This window comes from Pongo abelii, chromosome 7 (genome assembly GCF_028885655.2).
Source record: "Pongo abelii isolate AG06213 chromosome 7, NHGRI_mPonAbe1-v2.0_pri, whole genome shotgun sequence".
In the NCBI taxonomy this organism is placed as follows: Eukaryota; Metazoa; Chordata; class Mammalia; order Primates; family Hominidae; genus Pongo; species Pongo abelii.
Genome location: NC_071992.2, coordinates 115,520,413 through 115,533,152, shown reverse-complemented (window position 1 = coordinate 115,533,152; position 12,740 = coordinate 115,520,413). Strand labels below are relative to the sequence as shown.

The 12,740-nt window shown below is 35.9% G+C and overlaps 1 protein-coding gene across 18 annotated transcripts in view; it reads right to left on the bottom strand.

Annotated features, from left to right (window-relative positions):
- VPS13B (vacuolar protein sorting 13 homolog B) overlaps positions 1 to 12,740 on the bottom strand; it is a 916,166-nt gene that overhangs the window by 303,871 nt on the left and 599,555 nt on the right. For 16 of the 18 annotated variants that reach the window (XM_054519206.2, XM_054519208.2, XM_054519204.2 and 13 more), the window contains 2 exons: positions 10,587 to 10,713; positions 8,731 to 8,874 (listed from right to left, as the gene is read on the bottom strand). In XM_054519206.2, the coding sequence (XP_054375181.2) occupies positions 8,731 to 8,874; positions 10,587 to 10,713 (271 nt within the window). Of the gene's footprint in view, positions 1 to 178; positions 1,016 to 2,145; positions 2,331 to 8,730; positions 8,875 to 10,586; positions 10,714 to 12,740 lie in introns of those variants that run through there. The other 2 variants (XR_008509424.2, XM_054519213.2) reach the window with 2 other exon arrangements.

The window sequence follows — 12,740 nt, the reverse complement described above, 5'->3', positions numbered from 1 at the left end:
TAAGAATTTTCTAAAGGGTGGATGACAAATAAATGAACAGCTCTGAGGCCTTAACTTGGCTTTCTAGCAAGAATTTCATCAGAAAAATCATCTGGATTTAAGAGAAGAAGTTATCAGGAAGAAACTTAAGAATCAGGAACCTCTACTGTTTTAAGAAAACAGAAATCCTGTTTTAACAAACAGGAAGCTAGTCTTTCCTCATCCAATGGAAAACAGCTTAATATGGCATCAAGCTTATACCCTCTCCCGTTTCTGTCAAACTCAGAGGATACTTGAGGTTTTCTGGTTGTGTCCACTGAAAAGAGGAGTGGGGAGTGCAAGAAGGCTCACAGAGGGCAGCAGGAAGCTAAATAGAGTTTCACTCTCATGTGGGCTAATGAATGATAATGAATCAATTAAATAACACAATTTCTGAAGTACCTGACAGCTCTAAGAGTCTCTGATTCTGTAAGAGGACCTCAGTATGATCAGTTTTTGCTTATAAAGTTATACATAGTAAGGGATTGGAAGCATACTGGGTGAAATTAACTACTCCAACAAAACTTCCAGTACAATGTTGAATAAAAGTGATGTAAGCAGACATTCTTCTCTTATTGTTGATTTTAGGGGGAAAGTATCTAGACTTTTATCATCAACTATGATGATAATTGTGTTTTTCATAACTGTGATTTATCAAGTTGAGTAAGCTCCCTTTTATTCCTAGTTTGTTGCATGTTTTTATTATGAAAGGGTATTGGATTTTGTCAAAATTTTTTTTTTCACTTATTGAGATAATGACTTAAAAAATTCTACCGATATAGTGCTTTACATTAATTGATTTTCAGATGTTAAACCAACCTTGCATTTCTGGGTAATCCCATGTGGCCATAGTGTATAATTCTTTCTATGTTGCTGGATTCAGTTTGCTAGCATTTTGTTGAGGATTGTTGCATCCATATTCTCCAGAGGTATTAGTCTGCAGTTTTCATTTTTTATGTTTTATTGAATGCCACTTCAAAACCTTTGCCAAAAAAGACTAAGCATACCAAATTTCATTAAAATACCATTTCTTCTATGTCATACCATTCATTCAAGTCTATAAATTTTGGTTCCCAACTGCTCGTGATAAAATACACACTTCTTAGTGTATCTTCCATTATTTCCCTGCACAGTTCCTTCACTCTAGAAAGATTAATTTTTTTCACTGTCCTACCAAAAAATCCTAATGCTTAGAAACCTCCATGTCTTTATTCATGCTATTTCTCCATGTTGAAACTATTTTTTATTGATGGCAAATTTAATGTACACTCTCCTACTGCTTCTCTTCTCTAACAACCAACATCCTTAATCTAAATGAAGTTTAGGCTTGTAAGAAAGATTAAATCAGTTACACAAAATGTAAAGCTATATAATCTCTGCACACGAGTAGGTGTATTTATATTTTGAGGTAGTTCCAAATATTTATTATTGTCTGTCTTCTCTAAATATATGCGCATTAGACATGAAAGCAGAAATGTTACCTCTTTTGCTTAATGCTGTCACCCTAGTATCCATAATAGTATTTGACACATAGGAGGCATTCAATATTTATTGAATAAATAAATAGGCTACTCTTTTCTATGTATTCCACTTCTCCATGAAGCTAAATCATTGATCACCTGGCCTAAAGCCTTTTCTTTCTTCCCTGGACTCATAAGTCTAATTTTCCATACAGTATATTTAACACTTTTTATATACTGCTCTGAGTTCTTAGTCATCATTCTATTTGTCTATGCTTTACTTCCCAACCAGATTATAAAAGCCTAGAGGGCAGAGACCATAGTGTACTTATTTTTCAAACCTCTGTCAGACTGTAGCCAGTGTATCTGGCATATAGTAAGCTCTCAATGAACAATGCCTAATAAGACTAGCGTAGACAGTTTACTAGAGCCTGAGGAAAACTTCACGCATTTACTGGATTTCTGGCAAAGAAATCCATAGGGATAAACATCATCAGGGCTGAAAATTTTAAAATTTTATTGTCTTCTTGATGTCTTACATCTACTTTGAGGCAACTGTGGTGTTTTCCTGTCTCTGCACAAGCTTGTTTATCAGGAGAAAATTACATTAATTTTAACATTGACAAGGCCTAACTAAAATTGTGACAGATGTGAGAGTTCAATGTACCTAAGAAATTCTTCCCTTGGAGAAGATAGGCAGTAAAATACTTAATATCTTTTCCAGGCCTAGATTTTAAGAAATTTGAGGTATTCCGTCACAGCCCCTCTTGTCCTTTTAAGGCTCTGCTTGAATCCATATTTTATTGGAGCCTGTGTTTATTGCCTGGTTACAAGTAGTCTATCCAGGTGCCTCTGAAAGGAAACAAAATACTCAGCATAGCAACACCAATAGGAGGTCACCCTATGCACATCGTCCAAAATTCCCATCTCCTTTCCTAAATACAGAAATATGTAGCCTCTGATCTGGCCTTTTCCATTCATGACTGCCTCAAGAGAGTAAGCAGCAAGACAGACCAGAAAATCGACATACTCCTTCATGCCAGTCTCAGTTTCCTCTCTCAAACCCCCCTTTACCCACATACATTTTGGTTATTCATTTCCTCTATATCCCTCATCTTACCTGAAATTCTATTCCAGAAGACATCTGTTATTACGCTACCACACACTTAAAGTCCCTTTCCTTCTTCTTTACCTTCAAGTTCCTATTTCTAATTATTTCTGACAATCCTTAGTTTGGTCAAGAATGTCTTGGAGAATTTTTCACTTTTTACTAAAAGACAAGAATTTCTATGCCTAAAATGAAACACAACTACAAAACTGATTATTTCTAAGTTAAAACAGTAAAACACCACCCCAAACAACCTCTACCATCACTTCACATGGCATAAGTTCAATGACAGTTCATAGCAAAAAAGCCCAATGCATTATTTTCTATTTCATAAAAAAATTTTAAATATCCAAGTAGATACTAGCCAGACAACATTTTTCTATACTATTATACTTTTTAATGTAGTAAATAATAATACTTAATATTTTAGAATGATAGAATAAAGATACTGGTCAATTTACTAATTTATATTAATAGAAGAACACATTATTTTATTGTTCCCTAGATTTTCTCTAACATTCTTTACACCAACCTCAAATCACAATCTTCTCTCATCTGGCTCTTTTATGCCAAGTGTGCAGTAAGTCTAGAGAACTAACAGTCTCAGAACAGAGAAGGCAGAAAAAGAACTTCAGGAAAAATGGCTCTGGGGGGAAAAGCAGAGGTGATGCTATTTGATAGGTTTTACAGTGTGAAAAATTAAATTGTGAGGAATTATGGTAGAGCCACTGATGGGAATGGGGTGTGTGTTAGTGAGAGGGAAGACACAGAGATTTTTAAAAAACTGAGTAAATAGAAAATGTGGCAATGAGTGGCCAGGTGCAGTGGCTCACGCCTGTAATCCCAGAACTTTGGGAGGCCAAGGCGGGCGGATCACGAGGTCAGGAGATTGAGACCATCCTGGCTAACACGGTGAAACCCTGTCTCTCCTAAAAATACAAAAAATTAGGGCGTGGTGGCAGGCGCCTGTAGTCCCAGCTACTCGGGAGGCTGAGGCAGGAGAATGGCATGAACCCGGGAGGCGGAGCTTGCAGTGAGCCGAGATTGCGCTACTGCACTCCAGCTTGGGAGACAGAGCGAGACTCCATCTCAAAAAAAAAAGAAAGAAAAAAAGAAAATGTGGCAATGAGTAACTTCAATAGTAAAATGACAGGAAATATTATCACACTACATTAATTCACTAAGCAATGAACAATATTTATATCATCTTTATAATGAAAACAATTAAGATTGACAAAAAGAATATGATATAAGAATACCGGGAAGATGGAAGTGTAGAAAGGAAGTGCAGAAGAGATAGAACCCTTATTTACAACAAATAGCAAGTGAATACGGTAATAGTGAATCAAGATATGATAGGGCATTCAGGTTATTTAGAAATATGGAAATAAATACTTGAAGAAACAGCTTATAAAGAGTGGCTGACTGTTGGGCAGAATGAGGTGAGGGTATCAGGGATTGATGCTACTTTGATGTATTTAATTAGCAAAATTTGGTTGTTAAAATTCATTTACTAATTTGATAAAAATAAAACCATATTATAATAAATAAACTAACGCTCATGATTATATAATTGGGCCTTTATGAGACTAAGACTATCTTGTAAGAAGGTAAAGAACCTTCTGAAGGGTAAACCAATTGTGTCAACCACAGTCCTGTTAAACACTGGTTAAGAAATCAAGGCTGAGTAGTGGAGCTCTGTTTTGGGAGTGAACTTAGAATTGTAAATTTGGCTTTGGCTGTTAAGGTATCCAAAAGGTTGACTCTCACCTCATGTAAAAGGCAAGGAACTAACATGTAAGAATCCCAAATAACGTGCCTGTTGTACTAGTCCTCTAGAGCCAGATGTCATGGAAACATGAAATATAGAATGGGATGGTGAACTACTGCAGTGAGCTAGATAAGGAAGGACATGTACTTTGTAATATGGAATGCATTTTGATTTTTGAATATTAAATTTCTGTTTCTTTTATGTAATTTCTCAGCCTGTTATAACACAGGTTGAGTATTTGTGATCGGAAAATTCAAAATCCAAAATGCTCCAAAATCTGAAATTTTTTTAGTATTAACATGACATGACTCTCAAAGAAAATGCTCAGGGAAGCATTTCGAATTTTGAGTTTTCAGATAGGGGACTCAACCTGTATGTATAGAGAAATAAGGTTCATTTAAAGGCAGAAACCAAATATTCTGGGAGCTAGAAATCATGGAAATTATAGTACTTGAAGGGGACAGTGAAGATCTAATAGTACAAATACAGGCCCATTGGTCTAGTGGCCTCACCCCATCTAAAACACGTTTTTCAGAGCAAAAATATTGGAAAATTTTTGTTTAATGTGGGAGACAATTTTCCTAATCCATCATCCAGTCATTTTGGCTGTGAACTGGTAAATTTCATTATGTGTTAGTTGTCTTTTTAATTAAAATTAATATTAAATATTGGTTCTGGCAAGAATCCTCAGATTACTCTATGGTTTTCACTTCTAGTTCCAAAGATATGTCCATTTTTTCCCCTTTGTTTATTGAATAGATGTTTCCTCCACTAATACATAATCCCCCTACCATATTATACTTTTTTTTTTTTTTTTTTTGAGACAGGGTCTGACTTTGTTACCTGGTTGGAGTGCAATGGTGTGATCTCGGCTCACTGCAGCCTCGACCTCCCAGGTTCAAGTGATCCTCCTGCCTCAGCCCTGCAAGTAGCAGAGACTAAAGGCACGTGCCACCTTGCCTGCCTAATTTGTGTGTGTGTGTGTGTGTGTGTGTGTGTGTGTGTGTGTGTGTGTGTGTGTTTTTGTAGAGATGTGGTTTTGCCATGTTGCCCAGGCTGGTCTTGAACTCCTAAGCTCAAGCAATCTGCCGGCACCTTGGTCTCCCAAGTGATGTTATTCTTGAATAATTTTTAATCTTCCTTTTATTTTTTTGAGACAGGGTTTCTTGCTCTGTCACCCATGCTGGAGTGGAGTGGCACCATCACAGCTCACTTCAGCCTCAACCTCTGGGGCTCAAGTGATCCTCCCACCTCAGCCTCCCGAGTAGCTGGGACTACAGGCACACACCACCACATGCAACTAATTTTTAATTTTTTTTTTTGTAGAAATGGGGTCTCACTAGCCTGCCCAGGCTGATTGTGAACTCCTGGGCTCAAGTAATCCACCCACCTCAGCCTCCCAGTGTTGGACTTACAGGCGTGAGCCACTACGCACCCAGCCAAAATTAATCTTTCAAATAAATATTGCTAAAGGTTGTCTGAAAATGTTAACACCTTCAAAAAATATACTATATTAGGCCAGGCGTGGTGGCTCACACCTGTAATCCCAGCAGTTTGGGAGGCCAAGGCAGACGGATCCCTTGAGGCCAGGAGTTCAACACTAGCTTGGGCAATGTGGTGAAACATCACCTCTACTAAACAAAAGAAAAGAAAAGAAAAGAAATATATATATATATATATATTTAATGTTATATATATTAATTATACATAATGAAATATACATAATTTCTTCCTATAGAACTATGTTGCATCAACATATATCAGATGGTGGACTTAGAACAGATCTAACATTTACTGGTCTATAATTCACAGGGTGCCTTCTAGAAAACCTGATAAATGGGATTCTTATTATTAATCCATAATTCCTACGAAATAGTAGTTGTTTATAATATCAGGATTATATTATATATACTAACATATATATCTTCCTCCATTTTCCCAATAACTTAGCCAGGTTTAATTTTCCAATTTTTCTTTTGTTCTCAAAAGGAATTTTTAAAAAAATTGTTGGCTGGGCACAGTAGCTCACGTCTGTAATCTCAGCACTTTGGGAGGCTGAGGGGGCCGGATCACCTGAGGTTGGGAGTTCAAGACAAGCCTGGCCGACATTGTGAAATCATGTCTCTACTAAAAATACAAAAATTAGCTGGGTATGGTGACATGCACCTGTAATCCCAGCAACCTGGGATGCTGAGGCAGGAGAATCGCTTCAACCCAGGAGGTGGAGGTTGCAGTGAGCTGAGATGGCACTCTATCCTGGGCAACAGAGTGAGACTCCATGTTAAAAAAAAGAGAAAGAAAGAAAGGCCAGGCACGGTGGCTCACGCCTGTAATCCCAGCACTTTGGGAGGCCGAGGAGGGCGGATCATGAGGTCACGAGTTGGAGACCAGCCTGGCCAACATGGTGAAACCCCGTCTCTACTAAAAATACAAAAAAATTAGCTGGGCGTGGTGGCAGGCACCTGTAATCCCAGCTATGCGGGAGACAGAGGCAGGAGAATCGTTTGAACCTGAGAGGTGGAAGTTACAGTGAGCTGAGATCGCACTACTGCACTCCAGCCCAGGCGACAGTGCAAGATTCCATCTCAAAAAAAAAAAAAAAAAAAAATTGTGGTAGTGTTGTTGTGAAACCACACTAAAGGCAGTCAACTAGCCCTTTCAAAATATACCCTTGACTTATTACAGAGTATTCTATGTAACTAAAATGTCTTTATATTCATAGACTATCAGATATGAGTTCTGCTAATAATTTAAAAATTGAATCATATTCTTCCAGTGCACTGTAGGTCTTTTCTAAAATACTGAAAGTTTTACAGATACGTCCCACCAGGGTTTGGAAAAGGTCCAAACAGTCCTTTCTCATTATACAGCCTGTATTTTTTAATTGTGATATATATACATAACATAAAATTTACCATTTTAACCATTTAAAAATGTTCATGTCATCTGTACTTGTAATATGATCTCTAAGAAGAAACACATAGCCACAGATATCTTTTTAAAGCAGAAGAAAACCATGCCTATATAGTTTATGGAATTGTCAGTAATGATTCAACATTCAGGGAAGGATAGTTAGTAACTCTGAGTATCCCTTTATTTACTGAAATTGATCCCCCTAAGAGGCATTAAAAGTATGTAGATAACTAGTTAATAACCAATTTGCTAAGTTACGTGAATCCTAAAACAATCAGTGATCTGAGAATTAGATTTCTTTGACAGGAGACATTCATAAAATTGGCACAAATAATACAGGAATGTAATTTACTTTTATCCAACTCAACTTGCTTCAGAGGCCTCATCGAAAATGCATGGGGAAATATTTTTTAATTTGCTTATTTTGATGTCATATAATTACATTTTTATGGATTCCCTAATGTATATTTAAAAAGTCAATATTTTGGACAATACGTAGTTCTAAAGTACTTTTACAATAGCTATTGAATAAATAGATATCATGGCTAGTAAAGGATGATTACATTAGAAAATCTCCATTTACAAAAGATAAAAGATTTATCATTTTAAAATAATTTTTTTTAAAAATAAATAAGACTGAAAGAATAATGTCACAGTTATAATACATAATCTGTGCCAGAATGGAAACAGCGCTGACTTGAGACCTAAATTCCTCTTCATTTCCTACCTTCTTACTAAACAGAACTTAAAGCCTCTTTATAACTCATGACAAAAATAAAAGCAACATCTTTTTCATATATAAAAGTTTGTTCACCTGAGTTTTTATAAAATATTTATTCTAAGTGCAGAATGTTAGAGAAATGTGGAAACAAAATGCAAAGAAAATATATCTTGAGAAGAATCTAACAAATAGCTTTCTTTGTTTCTTGCTGACATGCTTTGTGGTTACAATACAGGCTTCCAATGAACACCGGATCAAAATTAAAATTCTAGGCAGGCATTCAACTTTTATGATTGTGTCCATTCATTTCCCACTGAGCATGGGAAACAAATGCTTTACAAGTTATTTATTGAAGATATTCCCATAGTACTCTTAGAAAGTTCACTTCCAAAAGAGGCCTTATTACTGTAATGTATCCGAGTAAATGAAAGCTATACCAGGATTCTCGCATCATACTTTAGAATTTCAGCAGGCTAATAAAATTATGTATATAACAGAGGTTCCTCTGAGGTCAGTCCACAGCAATTTTGCAAAGGTACATGATAAATAAGAGGAATAGAGACCAAACAAATTTCTAAAATAAAGAATATCAATCCAAAATGACTTATGACTATATTTTGAATAAAGTTAAATACAGAATAATTAAGCAGAAAGCAGTCGGCTTAATTATAATTTTCCTACTGTGAATGTAAAGTTGGAACAAATGCAGTAAGCCTGATCAAAATCAGGTAACAGTTACCTCTGCAGCTTTGTTTGATGGTTCCAGTCCAGTCATATTTGCTACTATTAACTGATGTAAGAGTTGAACTTGAGCCACACTTAGGAAGAAGTCCAGGTTTGTGGTTATATTCACTTCTAAGGAATGGCCACACACTAAAATCTCCTGAAGCAAAAATGGTAGAATACAGATAAAGAAACATGATAGCTTTCAGATGATAATTTATCATTCTTACTTATTTGACCTTCACTACTTTGGTGACATTTCCTAGGACTCAAGTTCATACATTAAGGAGAAGAACAAAAACGGTGAGCACAGCCACTTGACATAATTTAACAGATAAATTTCATATTTATGAGGGCCTGCTGTGTGTTGGGCCTTGTGCTAGATATACACAACTAACAATAAGAAGTCTTCACCTTTTCATACCTATTTGACTATTCCATACCTCAAACTATTATTATTGTTTTCAATATGTAGCAACAATGTAATTGTGTAGCATAATCTTGTTCATGAATTCGAACCAACAAATATTTACTGAGCATTTCCTAAGTACTAGGTACGATAGTAGAGTCCTACGAATATCACAAAGAATAATGTTGGCCTTGAAGGGCAACCTGCTCTTGAGGAGGTTATAATCTAGTTGGGCAGACAGATGTAAACAGACGATTGTAGGCAGGCAATTATAATTGCTAAGAGCCACAGTATGAATATTCTCCAAAGGATATACTCTAAATGATTTATAAGAAAACAGAGTGTTGAAGCTAAAGATAGCTAGACTAATTAATTTCACTTCTTTAAACTGCTAAAATCTTGGCAGCATTGGGTAGATGTCCATAACTTAATTGGTGCTGTTCTGCAAAACCTAGTCACTTGAACATTTATCACTGGAAAACCGTTCAGACAAGGAAAACAGAACAAAACAAAAAACCAATCCAATAGTTTCACTTAATAAGTCCTGCCTCTTGTCATGATGTGCATGTGGACAATGTTCAAATGCTTGGAAATGTCCAACAGATCTTCTCCTTACAGTATCATCCAGAGGAATGGATTTAAGGAGACTATGACTAGTCCAAATGCAAATGAGACAGCTTAGAGCAGCTTTTAATAAAGCCATAAAGAACAGCATGTCTGAAATAATTATCCTTTTTTTTTTGGTTAAATAATTTTTTCCTCCACAAGTTCTCTGTATTCATTCACTCTAGTTAGAATTCTTATTCTATTCCTCAAGCATTGACAAAAAGGGAAAAAAGTATACCAATTCAGGACTAAAAAAAAAAAAAAAAGTCACCGTAACATTACCCAAGAGCACAAAAATTTGTACTAAAAATAACTTGGCTCTATTGGTGGCATACATCCTGTGAAAACTTGCAAATAATTGATCTTATATTAGTAGGTTAAATAGTATGAATGCAATTGGTAGAATCAGCAGCTAATAATATAAAAACAAGGATAATTTTCATTTTTATAGAACTTTAGCTTTTCAGATTCCTCTTATAATTATTTTTTCTATTGATCAGTTTGAACCTTATAACAATCTAGAGGGCAACAAGAGTAGTTATATATGAGGCAACTAAGGTATACATAACAATCTGGGTAGCTTGGTCAGCTCCTCTATGCCTCAGTTTTGTCATCTACAAAATAGCGATATCAGAAGTAGCAAATAAGATTATTATGAGGATTAAATGAGTTATTACAAGGAAAGCAATAACTGAAGAGTACTACAAAGTGCTCAATAAATGTTAGCTATGATAGTAGCCATTATTATTAATGAGCTAATTTGAAGTCCTACGGGCTGAAACTGTGGCAATCCCTAACATACAAAGAGGAGCAATTCCATTATTTAGACTAAAATAAAATCAAAATTATGTTCTAACCTCAGTATGCAAATTTTCTGGAGAAACTACTTTGGTGAAAATGACAGCAGGTGCTCCAGTTATTCGGACAGAAAATTCTGTCAAAATGGGGGTCAAAATTGCTCTCCTTTCTTGATGCCGCCGTATGCTAAAAGATAGAGTAAAAGATTATTAGCCATTTCATTATTTTCAAAGATAATTTTCATTAAATTTGTATAAGTCTTTGTACCACAAACACGTATGGCAAAATTACATTATTATTTTGAGAGTGCCTATTTGCATATTTTACAGTCATCGTTTCTTAACTTCAATTCCATAAGATTTATAAAAGATGAAAACATCTTGAGAAATTCAGATGTAATTAAGCAATTTCATATTAGTATCATCCCAGGGCTTTTTAACAAATTAATTTTTAAATTTTTACTTCTTTTTGTTCTTGCAAATAGTTTCATATCACTTTTGTTACCACCAATAATCTTACTATTTTTTGGAATAATTTTTAATTTCCTATTTTTAATATCTGACCTTCTATTTGATAACTGCTGTCTTGCTGACCTCATTAGGGTCATGAGCATATCCTTTTAATCTTTGAATTCTTTTCTTTTTAAGGTCTAAGAAAAATGTTAATTTTTTTTTTTTTAAGACAAGGTCTTGCTCTGTCACCTAGGCTGGAGTGCAGTGGTGTGATCACGGCTCACTGTAGCCTCAATCTCCTGGGCTCAAGTGATCCTCTCACCTTGGCCTCCTGAGTAGCTGGGACCACAGGAATGTGCCACCATGCCTGTCTAATTTATTTTTATTTTTTGTAGAGACAGAGTCTCCTCACGTTGCCCAGGCTGGTCTTGAACTCTTAGGCTCAAGCAATTCTCTTGCCTAGGACTCTCAAAGTGCTAGGATTACAAGTGTTGAGCCACCATGTCCAGCTGTTAAGGTTTTTGTGTGAGATATTAAATGCTTCCTGAAAACAATCTTGTATGTAAAGCAGGGACTGTTAATAGCCCCATTATCATCTGTAAGGAAATGAAGTTCAAGTACTGCACTAAGGTTACACAATGAGAACAAATGTCCAGAATTGGACCTGGAGGGCAAGTTGACACCAAAACAGCTTTTGGCCTCTATTTTAGTTCTTCTTTATGTATTCCCAGCTTTCATCAGTTATTTAGCAGAATATTTTTACCTGAAATTTAAAATTATTAATAATTTCACCATCCAGCATATAAACAGAACCAAAGACAAAAACCACATGATTATCTCAATAGATGCAGAAAAGGCCTTTGACAAAATTCAACAGCCCTTCATGCTAAACACTCTCAATAAATTAGGTATTGATGGGACGTTTCTCAAAATAATAAGGGCTACTTATGACAAACCCACAGCCAATATCATACTGAATGGGCAAAAATAGGAAGCATTCCCTTTGAAAACTGGCACAAGACAGGGAATGCCCTCTCTCACCACTCCTATTCAACATAGTGTTGGAAGTTCTGGCCAGGGCAATCAGGCAGGAGAAAGAAATAAAGGATCTTCAATTAGGAAAAGAGGAAGTCAAATTGTCCCTGTTTGCAGATGGCGTGATTGTATATTTAGAAAACCCCTTCGTCTCAGCCCAAAATTTCCTTTTTTCTTTTTTTTTATTTTTTTATTTTTTATTTTTTTATTTTATTATTATTATTATTATTATTATTATACTTTAGGTTTTATGGTACATGTGTGCAATGTGCAGGTAAGTTACATATGTATACATGTGCCATGCTGGTGCGCTGCACCCACCAACTCGTCATCTAGCATTAGGTATATCTCCCAATGCTATCCCTCCCCCCTCCCCCCACCCCACAACAGTCCCCAGAGTGTGATGTTCCCCTTCCTGTGTCCATGTGTTCTCATTGTTCAATTCCCACCTATGAGTGAGAATATGCGGTGTTTGGTTTTTTGTTCTTGCGATAGTTTACTGAGAATGATGATTTCCAATTTCATCCATGTCCCTACAAAGGACGTGAACTCATCATTTTTTATGGCTGCATAGTATTCCATGGTGTATATGTGCCACACTTTCTTAATCCAGTCTATCATTGTTGGACATTTGGGTTGGTTCCAAGTCTTTGCTATTGTGAATAATGCTGCAATAAACATACGTGTGCATGTGTCTTTATAGCAGCATGATTTATAGTCCTTTGG